We start from the raw sequence: 23,924 nt of genomic DNA on the forward strand, positions 1-23,924 counted from the left end.
GACGGTTGGGTTTAGGGGTGGGGTTGGATGCTACGCCTCCATTTTAAAATCAAACAACTTTATGTACAACTAAACTTCTACAAATTAGCCACTAAACTGGCATGGACTGACTGTTTACATGGACAAGACAATGGCGCCATCATCAAAAAACCTTACTTTTTCAAATTTATGAGTTTTCGGTCCCAAAAATATAAGTCAGACATTACGTAAAAAGTTTGCTGTTTTTGGTTGAAATTGTTGTCGTGTAAATGCTCAGTCGTGTTATGCAAGTGGATATTAGCTCCATAAACACAGCTAGATGACAATATGTTGCATTTGTGTCTTAAGAACCGATCTGACCAACTAGCAGTTAGTAAGGGGTAATCAGTTTTACTTTTTGGATGGAAATTAAACCCGTTTTTCTTTCATGTAGCTGACTTTTAAACAATGAGATGACTAACTTGCAAGAGTAGCCTAAACCATTTGCACCACAGGTGTATTATCTCCATTAATTCAGCAACATGTCTGCAAGACAGATCTCCTGTGCAAAGCCCAAAGCTCCAGTATGACATACAAATACATCTGAATGCTTTCTGAGGCAAGTTCTCCTGAATACGGAATACTAACTTTGCAAAACCCTACCCATCAGCTCTGTGTCCTTTGGTAAGACCTCTGTGAAGACGTGTGAAGTATTATGGATGTTGTAATAATCAACTAAAACTATGGACTCTTACATTTAACTGAAGTACAAATACAGTAGTTACATTGCTTGTTTTGTTGAATGCTAGATCACTTTATTTTAAAGTCTCTGATTGTTCATCTTTAAGTTATATTTACAACGCATGTCCTAACAAGAACACTGGACACAAAAGAACAAATTCAAGTGCTATTCATGTCATTAAGGTCATAACCATAAGGACCTTGTTACAACTTGGTAATCGCTAAATCCAGTATAGCAGCTAGCCCCTGGTTTATGAAAGAACTGGTTTCATACCGCAGAGTAACGCTGAATTTATGTCGAGGCAAAATATCAGTAGTGCTGTGCTAGCAAGACAACAATGTAAACAACAAAAAACATCAACTTAAAAATACACATTATGTAAAAAAAGAAGACATTCCCTTCTTTATGTTTAAGTTTGTCAGACGCGTAGGAACAATGACGATCTTAATTGATGACGCTCTTGGTCAGCACTCTGAGACTGCTGTAACCATATTTTGTTGTGGGGGGGGGTCTCTTTTAAATAGAGTTTATAAAATCCTGAATGTGAGCAGTTTTATCAGGTCACAGATGTTCCCCTCATCAATATACACCAAAGTTTCTTTTCTGGCTCTTGTTTTGTTCTTGTAAAATACTGATGGTATTGCCTTTAAAAAGACTATTCTGTGCTTTACATCAGGTAATAATAGGTCCATATTGTTGAGCTTGTTTAGTTGTGGGTTACAGGACAAAGCATTCAAACTGTTCAAAAAAATGTGGTAGTGGGTAATTACACCCTGCCATTCCCTTTCGGGTCCTGCTGGATACATCCCTGCAACACAAAGTACAAGGATGTTCAGTTGTACATCTGTGCTAAGCCACACTTCTTTCACTTAGCATGTTCAAATGCATTGTGTCCTTCTTTGACCTCGTATTTGCTCATTGACACAGAGACGATTAAGTCTGAACAGATTGCTTTTCATTACCGATGCCGAAGCAGATGTCAGATCTCCACATTTGGGTCTGTGAAGCCTTTTTTGCCTTCGTTCACCAGGACAGGTTTTTCCGTCCGTGTGTGCCACACAAGAATCTGTAACAAACAAAATAACCATTATGGTTTATGGAGTGGAGTGGGAAACAATTGGTTTTGAGATGAAGTGTCTCTCATAGCTGGGTCACTGAAATTAAGGTCATTCGTTTTCTTTTTTTATGTATAAAATCAAATCAAAATACACTGAAATTCATGAAATATCTATGATTGGTAAAAGGGGACGAAGGGTCTCATCTGTTTTGTGTTTGAGTTTAGTTTGGTTGGACATTTTGGTCTGTTTTCCCCTTCTATTTCCTGTTTGTAATAGTTTCTGTGGTGACTCATTGTGTGCGTATTAATGGCTCAAACCTCTGTACCAAGCTTTATCATTACATTAGATTAGATTTTTTCAACACATTTCTAAACATAATAGTTTTAATAACTCATTTCTAATAACTGATTTATTTTATATTTGCCATGATGACAGTAAATAATATGTTACTAGATGTTTTTCAAGACACTTCTATACAGCTTAAAGTGACATTTAAAGGCCTCAACTGGGATAATTACGTTAACTAGGCAGGTTCGAGTAAATAAGCAAGTGTTATTGTATAATGATGGTTTGTTCTGTAGACGAAATATATATATATATATATATCTATATATATACTATATATATATATATATATATATATATATATATATATATCTATATAGCTTAAAGGGGGTATATAAATAAATAATTTTTGACCTTAAAATGTTTTAAAAAAAATTAATAACAGCTTTTATTTAGCCGAAAGAGAACAAATAAGACGTTCTCCAGAAGAAAAAATATTATCAGACATACTGTGTAAATGGCCTTGCTCTGTTAAACATCATTTAGAAAATATTAAAAAAAAAAATTCAAGGTGGCTAATAATTCTACTTACCTGTATATATTAATATACATATAATTAAGGTAGGCTTAAGATTGTAATCTTTTACTTTTGAGAGTAACTTCGCCTAACACTACGCCAAAATAAAAATAGATGCTTATTGTTTGTTGTGTAGACACAGTTATAGTTATAATTGTGTCTACACATCAAACAATACGTATCTATTGTTATTTTGGTTTTTGCTTTCCTTTTTGTATTACCTCCTTGTATCCAGCAGGTGTCTTCAGTGTGCTAAATGTCTATTGAATCTGTCCAGTGAATCCAGCTCATGTAATCCATCTAATCAAACAGGGAATTTAGCTATCACAGCCTATTTAGTGGAATAAAAACAACACAAATTATTTTTCCCCAGCATTTCTTCAGGAACACAAGAGGTACTTTATTGTTATACTTTAATTTGCTAGTCTGGCCTGCATAGTTCATGCAATTTTTTTTATCATTCCCTTCAATTTGTTTTCTATATTGTCATTATCTCACAACAATCTTTGAAAAGAGGCCGGTGAGCTTCTCCACAATGTCGTCTGAAGCTTTAAAAAGAGCGAACTCTTCATATTTTGATGGATTCTGACCTGCTGTCAGTTTAAGAAAAATATTTCTTAAAATGATTCCAATTAAATCATTTCTCTACATCTTTATTATTATAACTATTCTGCCCTCTACTGTTGTTTTACATTTTTAACCATTTAAGAATAATGTCTATATTAATATGTGTAGAGTTAATTTGCTTAAGTTATTTGAAAATGCATGCCTGAAGTACTGAATAACCCAATACCTTGTTTTTGCCACTGATTTAGAACACTGTAAATTCATTAACATAACAATGAGGATGAGGACAAACTAATGTGTGTCAATGTGTGAATTTGCTATTTTTGTGAGAAATCCCCCTGTGTGTACAAATATGAAATAATCCACTCAGATAATAATGAAAAAGTACAAATCAAAATATAAAACTTCATGATGTGACCCCACAAAATGTAAAAATTCTGAATTAATTTAAATTTTGAATACTGTATATGCATCTATTTTTAGAGTAGGGCTGCACAATATTGGAAAAATCTGGCATTGTGATATTTTGTTTTGCCGTGATACTCTATATTGCAATATGACTATAATTTCACCAGATTAATTAAGATCTACTGGGATGTTCAAGTTTTTTTCTATGCAGTGCATGTGCGTAAACTATAACAAATTGAATAATATAATACATTAAAAGCAAAGGCGGTTTATTTCACTGTGGCAACCCCTGATTAATAAAGGGACTAAGCTGAAAAGAAAATGAATGAATGAAGAAAATTAAAAGCAAAATTAAATAAATAAACAGTGCTTTATGGTTTTTGTTCTTTATGGCATTACAGAAACAGAAATTGAACAATCAAATGTAAAATAACATAGTCATTATTAAATAATAAAAAAAAAAAAACAATAATATCTTTAAATTTTACTCTTTAATAAAACATATAATCCTGCTATGTTACTATTGCGGATACACACATTGCGATATCGATGCTCAAAGGATATATTGCTCAGCCTTAATTCAGAGGTAATATTTTATTGCCTAATTTAAACCACATAAACTGTAAATAGTCATTAACATTTAGAGGAATTCAAAATGATTTAAAATTTAAACCATATAAATTAGTTTTGCACAACATATCGTTTCAGCAACAATATTGCAATGTGATCATTCTCAATAGTCACAATGCAGGATATGCAATGTTGAGTCTGAGTAATAAATTATCATTTGCATGTATTTTTGATTTTAAAATCATTCCGGCATAAGAAATTGTACCACTATTATTTTATATGTGACTATTACATTACTGTACCTGAACAATGTTAGACTCCTCAGAAAACCATCAAACACGTTTATTTCAGTAGTATCTTTTTTATTTATTGTATTTCTCTATGCTTGCAGATTGTTCATTATATTTTATGCAGATGATCACTCTGCTGCAGAACCATCCCAATCTAAAAGTAAAAAAAAAATGGAAAAATTCTTTCCAAATAGAGATATTCAAGTCATGTGTTGAAATTAAATTCATATCACTATATATATATATATATATATATATATATATATATATATATATATATATATATATATATATATATATATATATATCACTGAAAAACTAAATATTGCAACATGTCAGATTTTTTCAATATCATGCAGCCCTAATATGATTTCTAAATAAATACAGGAGAGCACATTTAAGAGGCTGGATTTAAAAAATATAGGAGCATTTCTTTATTTAGAACATGTTTTTCATTCACCCAACTCTTAGTTAAGTCTTGTTTTCGAAGAAGTTTTTGCTCTGTCTGCTTTTATATTTATCTGTAAGCTCACTCTCGTTCCTCTCATATACTGTTAGCCTCCCTCCTACACAGTAGAACTCACGAACACTCAGATATAAAGTTCCTCCTCAGCAGCAATGTACAATCCACAGTATATCTCCAAATTTAGCCTGGTGCAGAACATTTCTCTCGGTACAGATCTCGAGTGCTGAAATATATATCAGCTACAGCTACAGTGCATGTGTGTGTCTAGATGTGCCTTTTGTTATGGCAGTGAGATAAAGAGACAGTGTGCAGTTTGTTTCGCTTCACCCCTTTATGACATGAAGATGAAGTAATCAGTACAAAAAATATCATCTGCCTCAGTGAAAATTGTTGTTAATGTCCAGAGGAAGAAACACAGGCTGACTGACTCATCTTTTCCATTTCCCTTGTTGCTGTCTTTCAGAAACCAGCATTGTTCTGCTCATTGCCTCTCATGAATCATTTATAATTGTGTGGAGATTCTGGAAGCCCAACTTCCACTTAGGCTGCTAGTAGAGTTTAAAAGTCCCACTTGGATTAATAGTCTGTCTGTTGAGTTTATGTTGTGGAATGCAGTACACGCTTTTCCACAAACAAGAAGAGATGTGCAGGTGTAGTTGTACGCCTGTTTTTTCGTTCTTTCTTTGCGGTAAAAACACACTGAGCATGCTTTAAGGCTGCAGCTAACAATCAATTGTGCCAATTAAAATATCCATTATTTTTTCAAATAGTTGACTAATCTGTTATTTTCTGTTAAATTAATTTTTTTTTAAGTAAGATGTTTATACCTTTGACCAACTTTTTAATAAATAGTAGGCTTATATACAATTTCTGTATATTTTTTCTGAAAAAACAACAACAACTTTACATTTAAAACTCAACAAAATGAGTGTAACAAATGTGGTGCACAGCTCTAGTACAGTTTACATGCAAACCAAGAAGCCTACAATGTAATTAAACAGTAATAACAGTAATAAATTAGCTTATTGACCGAAATTTTACTCAATCTCAGGTTTTTTTCTAAGGATGTTATTTTAAAAATGCCAATAACCGAAAACCATTGACATACATAGTCGGTAAAACAAGTACCATGTAAGTCAATGGTTACAGGTTTTCAGCTTCCTTCAAATTTAGACCATGCTTCACTGTAGGGATGGTATTAGCCTGTACTGTGTGTAGAATTTACTGTGTGTAGAATTTCGAGGAAATAAATAAATTTAATCCATTTTGGAATAAGGCTGTAACATAAAAACATGTGGAAAAGTGAAGCGTTATGAATACTTTCTGGATGCACTGTATATGGTAATGTTGATGTTGATTGATAGATCTGCTGTGTGCTGCTGCTGGTGCAGAGAAAGTACCAAGACTTACAAACATGACATTTATGTAACTCCCAACAGATCTATGCATAGGTAGAGCTAGGGTGGAGGAGTGTATCCGAAAACGCCCGGCAGATTACTAACACTAGCAATATTAAGGTATTTAAATGTTTTAAATGGGAACAAGCTCATTGGCTGCTAAAGTGAAAGAAACTAATCGTCTGTAGCATGTAGTTGGAAACTGATTGTGTCGGACTCATCAGCCTGTATGCTCGATAGAGCTTCATGACAGATCTTTCTATTTGATGTTTACATGCGGTGAGAAATTGGTGAAAATCTAGCCATGGCGATCAGTTCATGCACAAGTTGTTTACTCCAATAAAAGAAAATGGCAATATCGTGGTTAACATAGCCACATGCATCATTGGCTCATTAATCATAATCGAGGAATTGGATTTGGTTGGTCTTTAAATCTTTGTTTTGTCTTAAGTGAGGTCCTTGAGCTCAATAATGCCGGTTAAAACATTAATTAGCGAGTCCCTTCACAAATCACTAATTAAAACACCAATTAATCAGTCTATTCACAAATCATCAATTACAACATCTAATAGCCGGATTTTTTTCTACATACAATAGCTGAGAGAGAGACTGTGATAAAATAGTTAGAGAAGAGAGGAGGCTTTTTTAAACAGTTGCCCTTGCATTTATTTATTTATTTATTTATTCAGAAAGAGAGAATCCTAGCTCCATGTAATAAATAAGTAAAAGCTCAGTGTTTACTCAGCGTCATATAAACTGTTTAGTAAATGTATTTTGTTTTATCCTCTGTCATGTACTGGGACTTAAATTCTGATATAAAGCCATTAACATCAAGCAAACAAAACACATGCCAATAAAGCACTGATTTTAATTTGTGCAGAATAAGAAAAGAATGTTAGTATTTGGTGTATGTAATGGTGTACAAATATTTTTCAGCCAATTTAGATGAAATTTCAGCCTCTCAGAGTATTTAGTAAAGTTTTTCTGAGCCGTTTATATTAAAGAATTAATTATTTATATTTCGCTCGCTCTCGTGACTGTGCATACAATTAACTACAGCTTTAGAAAGCGAGGAAGCAAAAGCAAAAGCCAAATCCCAGATATTTTAGTAGATTTAGAAGCCTTGGCCGGACACAAAAAGGAGTGTCTCTGTGGGAGTTTTGACAGTTCTCGTGCACACAGAATGAGCAGAACAAAACAGGTAAATGAGAGAGGAGTTTCCACTACTTAATCGATCGTGAATGGTTTGGTTATACTGGGTGGATACAATAAAGTGTAAGAGGATGATAATAATATATATATTAAAAAAAGTCACTAAATATACTTGGGCAGCTGCTAATATACAGTACCTGGGCGGCCCACCCAAGAAAAGTCTATTTAAATCTTGCATAATTTAATCAGTTTTTATTGAGGAATAGCATACCTTGGAATATGGTGACTGACTAATCAGAATCAAGCATTCCAGAGAGCCTTGTAAAAAGCTAAGTTTCCTTACCTTAGTGCAGTTGGCGGCTTTGGGTTCCAGGTCATTGAGTGTGACCAGCTCTCTGAGCAGGCTGCTCTCCTGGTAGCCTCCCTTCACCCCTCGTAACTTGAAATAGGCCTGAGGCTTAAACAGAATGAGCCTCAGGTTGATGGCAAACCCTGCCATATCGATGGCAAAGGGACGGTGAGGGTCGAATACTGTTTTCCAGCCGTACACTTTTCCTGCTGCGTTGACCTTTGGGGACTCGTACCGCAAACCTCCAACAAACGCTACAGGCCACACCGATACTTTACGAGTAGACCGCATCTGCAGAAAAAAGAGAAGGTATTTTTATTATTATCTATTTTTAACAGTTTATTTTTTGTTATTGGGGAAGTAGCAAAGATACACAGTTAGTGACAAAAGTGTCCTCTTTTGATCTACGTGCCAATTATTATGGCACATGGATCAAACGTGCCAATAATTTGTCTGCAAATTCAACACTGGTTCTCTTAAAGGTACCTTGTGGTGCATTTATCCAATAAGTTAAAATGTTCTCTGACTTCTTTTGTACATAGTAGGCATGTACTGTAGAATAGGTAAGTTGTTGTTGGGGTTGAAATATGTGCTTAATTATACTCAAAACTATAATGACATAATGACAAAGGGGAATGACAGACATATTTGAAGCTTTAACATGAAACCATACCCAGGAATGAACATCAACCTCTGCATAAACAGATGTTCTTTATAAAGTATATAAAATATAAAACAGTCCAACATTATGGGTTGAGTGATATGACACAGTGCATAAAACACTAATATTCAGCAGTCTACATGTGTTTGTTGTCACATTACAAACATAAGCGGCAAATTTCACAATATACATGACAAATTACCAAAAGATACAATTAAAAAGACCTTATGTCTCTTCAAGATGGCACTGGATAAATTTATAATCCGTATATCCTGCATTTTGTGTTATGACAAGCTGTAAACAGATGGCTGGTGGAGAACTGTATGTCTGTCTGTGTCGCTTAGCAACAGATAGCTAACACTATGTAAAGACATGTTGTGGCTGGTCTTGGTTTTTATTGGTCTTGCTGTGTCTACCAATTTCAAAATAAGAGTCCAGACATATATAGTAAACTTAATATAAGCTTATATAAAATAAAGTACTTTATTAAAAATAAGGTGACATTGTGTGGTTTGGCTACCAAACTTTTGATGCTACTCGTGCATGTCCAGCTAACATAGAATGTGACCTAAAGCAGTGGTTTCCAAAGTCAGGGTCGGGACCCCTCGTTGGGTCCAGAATAATGAACCCAACAGTCAACTTTATCAAATGAAATGAGTGTAGTTAACTTAAAATTTACCGAAAGTTAATTCTACTCATTTGAAAAGAGTTTTGAACTCAATGTAGAAGGTAATGAGTTGATTAAATACCCGTTAGAGGAAACCGATTGCTACAAACCATTTGAGTTGCCTTAACTTATTTGGTTTTATAGTACTCAGTTGGTTTGAGTTCTCTTCATTTATTGGGCTTTACTGTGATCAAATTGCTTTGTTTACTCAAATGTATTAAGTTCACAGTACTCATTAAGATTAGTTTTTGAACTTAAATGGTTTGTTGCACTCAAATGGTTTGAGTTACCTTAAGTTTTTGGGTTTTACAGTGTAGTTATAAAACACACATTTATTTCCCTGGGGTCTCATTACATTAGATTAAAGACAGCAATAGGTTCAAATGCAGCAGATTGCTTCAGGGTAAACTTTCTGACACCTTTACGGCACCCGCATACATTAAAATTTAATACAGGCCACTACTGAACATGGAGGATGATCTCAGAGTGGCGTTCTCCTAAATTAAACAAAAATAGACTTGGGCCTATTAGTCTGGTGAGCCGTTTTGCGTTTGCAAGCTTTGTATATTTATAACCACCTGAGATGGTATTGAGGGTTGTGAGTCACTGGCAATGTTATTTTAGGGGTCGCAGGTTGAAAAGTTTGGAAACCCCTGACGTAAATACAAATATTGTGAGCATGTTTATTAATACAAATGCAACATAACAGTTTGTGTTTTGTTCTGATAGGCCTGTTTTTCACCAGGGATTTACAGTCACTGGATTTAAATGAGAATGAGGTGGTGTTTGAGACATACGCTATGGCCATTTCCATATATTGATCTCTTATGATTTAGCTATGAATAAGTATACCCAGATTTTTATTATATGGCGCCTTTACCATTTAAAAGGTAGGCTCTAAGTACAGTAGGCCTGCATTACCTGCTTACCACTGCACCTTCCAACAGATCTGATGTTATACTTTGTGTATACCAATAAATTATTAAAAAGTTCAGGCAGTCTCCTTGCTGTTTTTCCAACACACACACAAACTCCCTGTAGGGTTGAGAAATGTTACTATGTTATTATTTCTCAGCTCTTGCACTCAAACCATTTTGTCACAGCAGCATATCATTAATTAAATCATTATCATAAGTGTGCAATTAGTCTTTTAATGACTTAAATCAAAGACTATTAGTAGACAAGAAAACACTTTAGTTGTGGGCAGTCCTGGAGATATTTATAATGCAAATAAAAAAAGATTTGGTTCCCAAGACTGTTTGCTTTGAGTCTGAACTGGTGGAAAACCAGTCAGAAAAAAACATTTTGATGGTCTCATTTAGATATCGTTTTGACTTTAAGCAACTTTACAAATATATTTCAAGACTAACTAAAATGTCAAATTAAATGTTAGCAGCAGTGTTGGGCAAGTTACCCGCTCTTTAAGATTTCAAAACTCAGGGCGCCTGGTAGTACCTAGAACAGCAAAGTCAAGTAAAGGGGGTCAAGCCTTCTCATTTATGGCTCCAAAATCCTGGAATAGCCTTCCTGATAATGTCCGAGGCTCAGACACACTCGCAGTTCAAAACTAGATTAAAGACCTATCTTTTTAGTCAAGCATACACTCAGTGCATCTCATAGCTACTGTACTTAAAATGTAGCTTACCTACACTAAAAGCTACCCCATGAGAAATGTAGCATGATAAGTGTGGAGAGGTAAGCATGATCGAACACCCAATGAGGGGGGAGAGCATGCTAATCAGCAGGCCAATCAGAAATAATAAATAACACCTGTTTATTCTAGTGATTGGGCTGGAGAGACACCCTTCTAAAGGAGAAAAGAAGGAGCAGCCGGGAGAAGAGAGAGCACACACACACACACAAACAGCTTCACGTGTGATGGCAATAATTTAAAATAAAGCTTAATGCTTACCTGATGTCACCAACCCTGTCTTCTTCTTCCCATCTTACAAAAAACTTTAAAACAATAAGCTAAAAGCTACTTAGCAAAAGTTCCCTAATGTATTTTTTTAGCCCTATATGGATGCACTTATGCACATTTGCAGGACAAACTATAAGTTAATTTAAAACCAACTCAACTAAAAAACAACACTTAAAAAATAATCAAATAAGCTTTAACAAAAGCACAGCATCAGAATTAACGTTTTTGCATCTTAACATGTACTTCTCGAGAGGAATCCTGCTTCAGAAATAACTCCTCTCCCTCAGTCATCTTTCCATCAAGGTAGTTTCTCGTGTTAGCCTAATTGATTGGCGACGTCACCGACCAGAGCGAGAGGTGGCAGTAACGCACCAAAAAGTTTGTTGTCGACCACCGTAAAACAGGAAGAAGTAGAAATCGTCATTCTTGCCATCATATGGATTTACTTTCATTGATTAGACAATGGCCTCACAACTCCGTGAATGTCGGTACCGTCACTACTGATCTGCGATCGGTAAATGTAGCTTGTGTGGACGCTACTGAGAAATGTAGTTAAGCTAGTAGTGTCACTACTTGTAGCGACGCTATTCCTGAACACTGTTAAGCAGACATCATTAATCATTCTAATATTTTCATCACATGCTCAGTTAAGATAAAATTAATACAACACTTAAAGGTACACTGATAGAGTGCATGTCTTTATAACAAACAAAGGCATAGTTTGATGATGCCATGATTGAGTGTGAAATCATGGGAGTTGTGATCTTTATTGCATCTTACGGGACTCTTGCATGTTAATATATGAGCAATAGTATTCAAAGCATATTATCATGTTAGTATGCAGCAGAGTAAGGCTGAAAGCTGTCAAAGCAAAACGAGACCACTGGAGCAAATGATGATGAGAGACGAGTGTGATGTGATATGCAAGCAGCAGAACTTTTATTATGCCTCATTATGCCTTCCAGTTCTTCCAGTCATGATCATGTGGGGAAGAAACAGAGCTATTTTATCATACTTATTGCATTTTAAGGTTCTGTTATGCAATCTATTAAAATGCACAACATATTAAAGCATCTTTGTTTTTTTCCCGTGTTTTATAGGTGTATGATATGATTAGCATGTCGACAATAGACACGATCTGTGTTACTAGATAAAAATAGCTTATTTCTAAAACATTTGGCATAATGTGAGCACACACGTCAGCAAAATAACATGGTTCTAGTGTTTTTTGGATATTTTAATGAAACAATCTTACATGTTGTGCATTTATTTGTTATTAATAGTTCTTATTATTGGTGTAGAAAACTTTGTGTGCTTCATATTTTTGAGTAAATCATGATGCATTTTACTTTCAGGATTTGATTTGATTCAGCTTTTACTTGAGATGAGATCTTTTTAAAACATGTCTGTACTGTTTTGATCAATTTAATGTGTCCTTGATGAATAAAAGTATAAAAAAACATGTTTTGTATGATTGGAATTTTAATTGGACCATGATTTACTCAAAATATATGAAGAAGAGCAATTGTTTTCAACATCCATATATTCATATGTACTGTATAATGATAAAAATCTCAAGCGCAGAGAATGGCACAAAACATTGGAGTAGGAGCTGCTGAGCAATGAGCTTTGAAAGACAGGAAAAACTTCTATTATAAGATATAAAATCCTGATCAAAATCCCGTTTGTGCCCCCCACACTAAGATTTTTTTTAACCATGCATGGAGAAGCGTGACTTACTCATAGAGAGACTGCATGTTCATGTACACATCAGCGTAAGCTCCAAAAATAACTGAAAGTTTAAGCACTGAAAATTAAATAAGTGAAAGTTCTTTTGCAATTGAACTGATCATGTCAGAAAGTGACTACATTTACATGGACATCAGTAATTAAATTATATGCCTTAATCTGAATAAGACAATAATATGGGTAAGGTGTATACATGAGTTGCTTTTTGAATGTTTCTGTCATGATCCCATTTTACATGTTATCGCACATAATTCGATTAACATTTCCTCCGGATTTTCATGTAATTTTGAGTGTTACATTTTTAATTTGTCGACTTTAACTGCAGTTTGGCACTTTCACTTTCATTCAGGAACATTTCATGCATGCCACCCTTACAAAAGAGATATTGGATGCTAGTTTGAACTGCTGGAAGAGTGTTGTTTAAATGGAATTTGATATGGGAAATATGGGAATATTTCCCCATATGGGAAAAAAAAATAACCTCCGCATTTTGTGCTGCAGGTGTCTGTGGTCCTTCACTGACTCGGTAGGTGCAGAGAATAATGTCAAACAGCCGTGTGTGTATAGACCCTGACGCAAAATGTGATGAAAATCCTACACAATGGTAATAGTTTGATTAAGGTATTTACATGTCTGCACTGCACTTCAATAATGCGATTAAAATCAGCATACACCCCATGTATTAAGTCCATTCATGTTTAGTTCGATTATGGCCTTAATCTGACTAAATTAATCAGAAATCGCTGTTTACATGGTAGACTCTTAATCAGAGTATTTTCTAAATCGTATTAAAATCAGATTATTGGTGTGTAAACGTACTCAATGATGAAGCACCAAGCAGCAACAAATGTCTTAATGTCAACATGGATTAAAAAAAAAAAGAGTTGAGTTGGTCGATTCAGTGTATTAGTCCTGGTGTCCTGACATTTTATCTTACCCATCAGGTTATGCTACCAACACTGTATTTGAATGATTCTGGGGTTGGGGTTAGGGATTAGGTAGGTTAGGGCGATACTACAGCTTCATACCACACTACTCCAGATTAAAATTTACACTGGTAGCAAAATCTGATGGGTGGCATGTTGCGTCAACAAAATGTGCTACTTTCAGAATGGGACAATCTGACAAGGTAGGACAAATCAACAGAATAAACAGAATTTCTGTCAGAAAGAATATGTGTACATCTATTGATGCTTAGGAATTGGTACTGCACAGACATTTGCACCAAGACTGTAAATATCAATTTTTTTCATCAACTAATGTTTATGCAGGAAAGACAATTATTAAAATAACGATCAACATTTTTATATATTAGGCTACATTTTAATTAAATATGTACACATACCTACCAACTCTCCTGTATTTCCTGGGAGTCTTCCGTATTCCAGACCCTTCTCCCGCCACCCTCCCGTTTTGTTATTTCTCCCGGAAAACTCCCATAATTTCACCCACCTGCGCCCACCCACCCAGGTCCTCAGCTTTTTGGTACAGTCTATAACACCGCCAGAACGCCGACTTTGGTATAGTATCCGATGGCAGCAGCTGCCCGAAACCCGGTGCATAGTACAGTTAGCTGTGTTATTCACGTCACCCCGAGACATTTAATTTAATTGAATAAACTAAATTGGCCTAGTGTGTGAGTGTGTGTGTAATTGCGGGAGTGTATGCGTGTTTCTCAGTACTGGGTTGCAGCTGGAAGGGCATACACTGCGTAAAACATATGCCAGAATAGTTGTCGGTTCATTCTGCTGTGGTGATGCCTGATAAATAAGGGATTAAGCCGAAGGAAAATGAATTAATAAAATCAAAAGAATCCCTTCTGTACATGCCATGAAACTTTGATCATGTCCACGTCCGCTCTCCTGCTGTATATAGTGCACTCACAGGTACAGTCTATGATTAGACACCTCAGCACTACATATCATGTTTTGGACAGTGTGGTAAATCAAACATACAAACAAACACATCTGAACAGCAGAACTCATCCTGAGCAGGTCATGAGATCGAAAACAAGACACTGAAAGACAGAACAAGTGAGAGAGAAAAAGAGAGGCAGATCCTCCTTTAATCTTCCTGCTTCAAACGCTCCCTATACTCCTACATCCAAATGCTTTGTGTGCCGCCCAGCGCAAGTGGTCCACATCATAAAAGGAAACTGCTTAATGAATAGTGAAGGCTAGAGCGGGCCAGCGAAGCAGTTGTCTTTATTCCCATAATGCATCATCTACTGTATCCAAGGGAAGCTTTTACAAAGAGCTACAAAAGCACTGTAGATGGAAAGGAACACTGTGTCTCTTTCTCATTTAGGCCTGCTATGTGTCTGTAAAAATAAATAGATGAATTGATTAAGACTCCGCTAAATGTAAAGGGTGGTTTCGCTGACTGAACTGTTAAAGGCTGTTCGCATTGATCCAAATCTAGGTTGAGTAATTGGCTTTGACCCTTCTCCACCATTTCAGGCTTAAAGCAAACAGTCCCGGCCCAATCTGATTACTTCCTGAGCAACTAATATTATATTGCTCCACTGCCATTTTTCATTAAAGAAAGAGGGGGATTTTTTCTGTACCTGTTGGCAGAAACAATGACACTTGGAATCGTAAATTGTTGAAAAGGATGCATGTGCGTTACACAATCGGGATGACATTAATCTTTTCTAAACTAGCTGTCATTGGAGAGAGCTGCTAAAGCTAGACTGCCCTAGTTTAGCATAATGAACGGCTGTTTTCTGCTTTTTGCCTCTCGTTTAAAGTCTCTCACTCTGAATTCTGAACTGAAGAAAGGGAAAGAGCCTATATTGATGCTAGTGATGGACAAACTTTCATTGTGATAATGCTTATGCTGTATGTATTTTACTCTCAACATGCAACCTGTGACTGTAAATATCAGACAGGGTTTTTTCAAATATGGTGTTGAAGATCTGTTTTCAATTTTCTTTTCAATATTATTTTAAGAAAAACAGCCTTGATTTTACAAGAAAGGTTTGATTTCTTTATTAACGTTTTAATAAATTTCTTTATACTAACGTTTTAATGAAGTAAGTTGAAGTCAGAATTATTAGCCCCCCTGAATTATTAGCCCTCCTGTTTATTTTTTCCCCCAATATCTGTTTAATGGAGAGAAGATTTTTTTCAACACATTTCTAAACATAATAGTTTTAATAACTCATTTCTAATAAGTGATTTATTTTAACTTTGCCATGATGACAGTAAATAATATTTGACTTGATATTCTTAAAGACACTTCTTTACATCTTAAAGTGACATTTAAAGGCTTCACTAGGTTAATGATGGTTTGTTCAGTAGACTATCGAAAACAAAAAATAGCTATAAAGGGCTAATAATATTGACCTTAAAATGTTTTTCAAAAAATGTAAAACTGCTTTAACTCTAGCCGAAATAAAACAAATTAGACTTTCTCTTGAAGAAAAAATATAACCAGACATGCTGTGAAAATTTCCTTGCTCTGTTAAACATCATTTAGGAAATTTTAAAAAAAGAAAAATAAATTAAATGGGGGGCTAATAATTCTGACTTCAACTGTATATTAAAAATGTCTTTTTAAAATCTTCTTAAATTTTTTTTTAAGTTAATGGGATCATATGGCTAAACAATAACTGATATTGATTGATTATAGCTCTTCTTGCTGATAGTTCCTTTGCTGACAGTTGTGTGGAAATTGTCAACAATATTGACAAGCTTAATACTGTGAATGACAAGTGTGTAGTTTGTATTATCAGACTAAATCTAAGAGATTGCTAAAGCCTGTGAGATATTTAGCATGCTAAATACAGGGCTTCCACTTTAAGCCAAATATAATTTTTTTTTTCCTGACTTTGCCTGCTAAAAAGCTGAATTTCCATGAAATCCATCGAACAGAAAGAAAACTAGCTGCTGTTGTGCTTTGCATGATTTTTAAATGGTTAGCTTGAATATTATTTTGCAAGATTTCAAAATCCACTTTTAGAACAATGGTGAATAATTAACTTCAGATATTCAGTGCTCCCTCTCCTGTTTTGATAGCTCATAGAAGATTTTTACTTTAACTCGATCTTTAAAGTGGTCATTTAAGCCTAAGTTCCAAAAATTCTTATTAACCTCACATTAGCCTTAACAAGTATACTCTGCATTTGACTCAAGGAATTGACAGTTAACTGAAAAAAAAAATGGAACTGAAAATAACTTAACTATAACAAAAAGGTTAAAATGGGAAAAAAAAATTAAAATCTGGTACAGAAAAAAATACAATTTAATAAATGGAAACTAAAATTTAAAGCAAACTAAATTTTGTATAGCTTGGACAAAAAATGTCTGTCAATGTCTGGAATAGACAGAAAATTCCATGATATTCCAGAAATTCCATGACCCATGGGAGCCCTCTAAATATTCATTCATTCAGTTTCCTGTGGCTTAGTCTCTATTTCAGAGGTTACCACAGTGGAATGAACTGCCAAACCATTCCAGCATGTTTTATGCAGTGGGTGCCCTTCCAGCCACAACCCAGTATTGAGAAACACCCATACACTCTCATTCAAACACACTATGGACAAATTAGTTGATTTAGTTCACCTGTACCGCATGTCTTTGGACTGTGGGGTAAACTGGAGTACCCAGAGCAAACCCACATGAACACTGAGAGAACATGCAAACTCCACACAGAAATACCAACTGACCCACCCGGGATTTGAACCAGTGACTTGCTGTGAGGCACCAGTGCTAACCGCTGAGCCACCGTACTGCCTCCTTGTAAATATTTAGCACGCCAATATCTAAAACATGTTTGCCAGGATGATGCTTTCAGCCAAGTGTCATGAAAATTTAGTAATTGTAAATCTTGACAATGACAATCATGCAAGTCCCCCAAAAGGCAGGTTGTCCACGAATGACAAATCAACGAGGACCAAAAAAAAAAAATGGAGAGAATGCAGGGTCAACACTACAGCTGGAATTATTCACCAGGGTAATTGTGCGGTCACACTGAACTTTTCAGCCCAATGACTTCCATTCATACATATGCGAATGAGACAGACCAGAAACACAAGCTCATGCAACAAGCTTCACAAAGATGTCTTAGCCAATCACATAGCGCCTTTTGGTTTCCTTCCCTGTGTACTGCCATAGAGGCTGCATTAGCATTAGCCGTTATGCTTTTTAGGCTTATCATTTTGCCTTCAATAGGCTTTGTTGTTGCGTTACAGACTCTGGAAACTGTAAATTTGCTTCACATGACCTCTCTGTACTATTTTTTAATATGAGCAATCGCTCATTTTATCAGTGCTCTTATTCACTATACTGTATTTATGCACTTACACACGCAACAGCATAGTATATGTATATTGTCATCCCAAATGGAACACTAACAGGTTTTTTACTAAGCGGAAATTCAAGCTGTTTCCCTGATGACGTTTGGCGGTTGCCAAATTATTGAAATAAATGTCCAAACTACCAAATAATCCCTCCATGAGTATAACCGCATTTACCATCGGGAGGCGCTATAATCACTTTCATATTGGAATTTTGCTTTCACAATCCAAAATACATAAAGTAATCCAACATCAGTGCCGAAAGCTCCGCCCCCCTGCTACATGAGCGAAGCAGTTGCTTTTGAGTGCTTGAAGTGTCCATCATTCCACACTTCTTTTTACCAGCTGAATAAGTACATCATTCGGGTATTTAAAGTGCACTTATTCTTTTTAGAGTTTTCAGTGTGAATGCACTACTTTCACCATTTATACTACAAAATGGCGTAGAGTAGTGCATAAGCATGCCGCCTCTTTTTGCAGCAGTGGACAGTTTAATTTTGCATAATTAAACTCTAGTGTGACTGTGGCTTCAGGATCTTGACATAGCAACTCAATGCTTAAAATAATTCTGCACAGTCCAAACCTCTCATCAGCAGATAAATTATTATTTGTTTGCAAATATCAGAGGTGGACATTATGGCCGAAGCAGAGTAATCAGTCAATCACAGCACTGCACAGACTATGCCTTTTAAACTGTATTTATTTTTGGTTTATGTTGTATTACTTGTTTTATTTTTTATATCGTAGAATTTCTTCTTATCACCGTTCTAGCCATACACACAGATGAGCCATTATGCAGAACAAGACATGTTGAAATGATTCTGTCGCGTCAAAATAGTCACAGAGGAGAGCCGGGGAAAGTGGCTTGTGTCCCTTGAGCTCAGAGTACTTACAGCGGAGTCAACACTGTAAAAGAAAGCGAAGAGAACGAGGGTAAAAATACAGAGCATCTGTAAATAAACCCTGTCGTTCAGAGTGCCTGCGTAAGCATTTTTAATAAGAGCTTAATAATTAATACACCCTGACAGGCATGGTTGTTTTAAACAAGGCCAAATGCATAATTCATGAGCTGTTACTATATCTTCATTTCCAAATGTAAAACGCATTACAGGCTCTTCTGTTTGATATTTTCTTATTCTGGATCACTGATTTTAGGCCATATAAAACTCAGGTTCTTTCAGGTTAGATAGAAAAACAAAAACCCAGAGTGGGGTTGAAACCAGTTTATGTTAGTTAGGAAGATTGCTGTTTAAATACATTAAATTTAAAGTAGAAACTATGATGCATTTTAGAAGATTTATTATTTAGAACAAGGATTTTTCAAGAGTCCACAGACCACAGGGGATCTGTAGCGGTTCTGTAGGGGATCCACCAATTATAGTTTGATCTGAAACTAATTTGTTTAAAAATTAAAATGTACATCAAAGAACGACACACTATTAAGTTAACGAACAAAATCTTGAGCTAAGAACCAAGAGTCTCACGTAAATTAAAAATTTATAACATAATAAAATGTATTCCCAGTACTGGTTTTAATGTGTAAAGCATATGCTGGATAAGTTGGCAGTTCATTCCGCTGTGGCAACCCTGATGAATAAAGGGACTAAGCTGAAGAATGAATGAATAAAATGTAATGGAGTAAATGGCTCTACAGATCAACACTGATTAATTAAGGCATAATAAATCATATTGTACATTAAAGGTGCCCTATGAAGAAAAGCTGGATATACCAAGGGTATACCTCCACAGCTATTATCAGAATGCAAAATGCTGGGTATACTGATTATAAATGTATTCAGCGCCACCCCGAAGAGACATAAGGTATGTTTAATCGTATCATTTGTTAATTTATTGTGTTTATTGTGAAATTTGCCAGAGATGTTTGTAATTTGTAACATGTAGACTGTTAGGTATTGCGTTTAATGCACCATTAAGCATCTCACTCAGCTCTTACTGCGATTTCTCTGGAGTGAAAGAAGAGCAATACACTTTATTAATCGTCATCTGTTAATGCAGAGATTGATGTTAAATCCTGGCTGTGTTTACATTTACATTTTAGCTTTAAAATACAACACAAAACATCTTTGTTACTATCTTTTGTCAAGTTTACTTATAAATTAGCCTCTATTATATTTTATGTAACTCTTTCTGGTGGTTTGTTATTTATGATCATTCACTCAATACTAAAATAAATCTCTCCTCCACTTAACTTAAAATGATTTACCATCTACTTAGTTTGTTATAATAATAATATTTATTATTATTATTATTATTAAGATGTTCATTTCAGAATACATAATGCTGTGTGCCTGTGAGAGAGCAAGCACTGAGAGTTGTGTCAGAGTGGAACACATTAATATTCATGACCATTCCAAATATGGTCAATAAGGACCTTCTGATTCAAGGGATATTTAATGTTTAGGGATTGTAGGAATATTTAATTGGATATTTAATAAATGAGCATATACAATAAGTTGTGGAGAATTTTTAACTTACCAAAGCCACATACCTACTATGTAGATTTCAGAGAACAATTTAACATAATTAATCAATGCAGTATATGGCACATGCAATATGGTATTGTCTGCATTCTATTACAGGCCTGGGCTGATTTAACGTGCAAACAGTGTCTTTGCAAAGCACCATCCTATGTAAAGTATATTAAGCATGAATTTTAATTTCTAAAATGTACAACCCACATATATCAACAGAAACGGCAGCTTTGTTCAACCCTAATTATAGTCTCCAGCCTTTTGTTGCCAGTGTTTCAGAATTATGTGCCTGATCATTTTTCACCACCCACCATCAACGACTTTCTTTCAGAGCAGCTTCTTAAAATTTCAGGGGATTTGGGAGTTTTCATGAGAAAACTTTGAAGCAGTTTGATGTGACGGAACATATGAAGGTTCTGACAGGTATTTACCTGTCTGCAGCATTACAAGACTCCAGTAATAATAATCTAAACATGACAAATTTTGTCATCATTTATAAAATGGTTTGGCGTTCTGCCTGTTGCTTTAAGTTGTATGATGAAAGTCAGTGCGTTGTTTAATGTTTTGATTTACTGTAATTAAATCTGTTCTCCAAACAAATTCAAACTGAATCATATTTAATCTGTTCACCAACCAAAATGATTATGTCACTTCAGAAGATTTGAAATACCTCATAGATTCATATTTGTAGTGCTTCAATGAATAATGATTGGATTCTGACATACAGTAACCTGTGATGAACAATTTCAACAAACAATTATCAAAGATGACCTGTTTTTGATATAAAACTGTACATTTTGAAGAATGGGGACAAGTTTACATGTGAGCAACAATAAATAGATGATCATAAAAGATCATCCTAACTGTTTAACTGTATAACTTCTATGTGCAGGCCATAGGTGTCTATTAAAATACAAACTATAGTTTAATTTGACTTTATTTTGGGCTATATGTAGATACAAACACATCATTTACAAGACTAATTTTGTTTTAAACAGTAATCGGTTGGCTACATCTGTTTCAGACCACCAACAGAATATTTTCCTGCATCCCTGCTGGGCATGATTATGCACTGGCATTTGACAATGGTATGAACCATTAAGGGGGTCAAATTTCTAAATTATTATACTAAATTATTATTATTATTATTATTATTATCATCAGTATTATTATTTTAGATACAGATAAGTGCACACAATTATGCAGACCCTCCGACACATCTACTTTTTATGTCCTTCAGCGTAGGTCCAAGCATTAATTAGAGTGGTCAAACTCCCCTGTAATTTGCACCCTGGTTTTGAGTCCCATTGACATTCATTACATAGACAAAGGCAGTAGATACATAGACAATTTCTTTATAATATCTTCAAAAATGCTAATTAACAACAGAATGTTCGGTTTTGAATGAGCTATCCCTTTAAAATAGAAATGTCTATAGATATTTAAAATTCTTTGAGGATAATTTTCAGTAGGAGAGAGATGTGAAAATAATAGTCAAAATCAAATGATCATGCAGTGAAAGCACTCAAACAAAGCTTATTATTAAATCAATGGAGTTAGACTCCTTACAAGTGCAGTCATTTAACCACAACCCATTAACTGATACTGTTACAATACACTATTTATGCTTCCTTTCAGATGGAGACGACTGTTATGCCTGTCTTAACTCACCTCCTCAAACAGCTCCAAGCTGTACGTATTATCATCATCTGCAAAGTAGACGATTCCTGCCTGGCTGCTGTTGGAATTGAAGGTCTCCCTTAGCCATCTCAGAGCCAGGTTCCTCTGCATGGTGCCACGTGGAATCCTGGGATCTCTCGTGTCCCCTCGCAGCTTGTAGTTCCGTGGGGTCTCCACATTGAGGTGTGTGTAGTTCAGCCCGGTTTCCCTCAAAAGCCTCGTGACCAGAGGGGTTCTCCTCTGAGAGTCCTCCACCAGGATCCAGTGCAGGTTGGGCACATGGAGGAATGTGTTGGCCAATCGCGTTAACTCTGCTTTTTGCACAGGCCGGCTGTATGTTGGGGTTATGACATGAATGGTGGGTAATACATCAGACCAGGGTGGAGGTCTTGTGTACACATATTCTGTACGGACCACCTCTACTATGTCCTTGTCCTGTGAGCAGTATTCTTTTGAGTCCGTTGCTGGGCCAGTCTCATGTCTAGTCTCCGTCGCGTCATCTAGCCAGACAGAGAAAGAGAATTAAGACATTAGCACACCCCAGGGCTGCTCTTTTTATTTCTGACGCATGCCACAAACCTTAGAGGAGTACCTGCTAGCCGTTGCCGGTGGATGGTTAGTCGCTCTGGTATGATTAAGATCTCTTTTACTAGATGGTGACAGACTGGAGAGGGTGAGAGCAGGAACCGTGAGATCATAATACCATTACTCCATACGAGTTGATGGCACTGATTCAAACCCATAAAGCACAGGTTCTGCATGATCTGCTTTTGAATTCTTAATGGCATTGTTCAGACAAAAATGCAAATTTTCATGTCTTTCAAAGCCTGTTTGACTTTCTTTTTTCCTTGAAGTACAAAAGGAGAATTTTTTGGAGAATATCCTGGTTTAACTTTTGAAAAGTATCAAAATGCATCTAACGTCTAACCGCAACATCTAACAAAATGCAGTCTAACTTTATAATGATAATAACAGCAACAGTAAGGACACTATGACATTATACTCATGAAAATAGCATTCAGAATCTAAGCTATAGCATTTTTTAAACATGGCAAATCATCAATGTTTTTTTTTTTTGTCAATTTCAGAGTTAAGTTGGGTGGGGATGATGATTTGGGTTTCATACAAAAGCAATTTTGGACTTTCAAAGACTTAGGTTTAAATACTTATAGTAACACCTAATCATGTCTCTATCTCCAGCTTCCTATATGTTATTCCACTTGAAGGTGTAAAGGGAAATGTGTGAGTGAATTTTAACACTTAGTTGCACCAGGGATGGGCAGTATTTATGATACATGTATTTTAAATACAAAATAGTATCTTATAATTAGTATTTGATAGGATTAATGGAAATGGCTTAATATTTGTATCAAAATACTTTAGTGTTTTGTATTTTTAAAATACTATAAAATACTTTGTGAGAAGTCTGCATGGTGACATCATATAAATGCACCCTCTGATTGGTGCTTAGGACATAATTTTTTACATTTATTTATTTTTTCACCTTCGCCAATTGGTGAAGTTTTTTCCTCGCCGCTGTCGCCATAGCTTGCATGGTTCGAAATCTGTGGAGCTGCGCATTGATGGATTTGCTCTTCAGTGTTTTAACCCCCAGTAGTGATTATTAAACCACACT

General features: G+C 35.4%; 1 protein-coding gene across 2 annotated transcripts in view; it reads right to left on the reverse strand.

Moving 5' to 3' along the window:
* Positions 1-1,207: 1,207 nt before the first annotated feature.
* b3gat1a (beta-1,3-glucuronyltransferase 1 (glucuronosyltransferase P) a) overlaps positions 1,208-23,924 on the reverse strand; it is a 159,581-nt gene continuing 136,864 nt past the window's right edge. Inside the window, exons 5-9 of one of the 2 annotated variants that reach the window (XM_056477857.1) lie at positions 22,881-22,952; positions 22,280-22,788; positions 7,814-8,110; positions 1,663-1,766; positions 1,208-1,508 (exon numbers count right to left, since the gene is read on the reverse strand). In XM_056477857.1, coding sequence (XP_056333832.1) covers positions 1,680-1,766; positions 7,814-8,110; positions 22,280-22,788; positions 22,881-22,952 — 965 coding nt within the window. In that variant the 3' untranslated portion in view covers positions 1,208-1,508; positions 1,663-1,679. The remainder of the gene's footprint in view (positions 1,509-1,662; positions 1,767-7,813; positions 8,111-22,279; positions 22,789-22,880; positions 22,953-23,924) is intronic. The other variant, XM_056477858.1, reaches the window with a different exon arrangement.

This window comes from Danio aesculapii, chromosome 18, assembly GCF_903798145.1.
Source record: "Danio aesculapii chromosome 18, fDanAes4.1, whole genome shotgun sequence".
In the NCBI taxonomy this organism is placed as follows: Eukaryota; Metazoa; Chordata; class Actinopteri; order Cypriniformes; family Danionidae; genus Danio; species Danio aesculapii.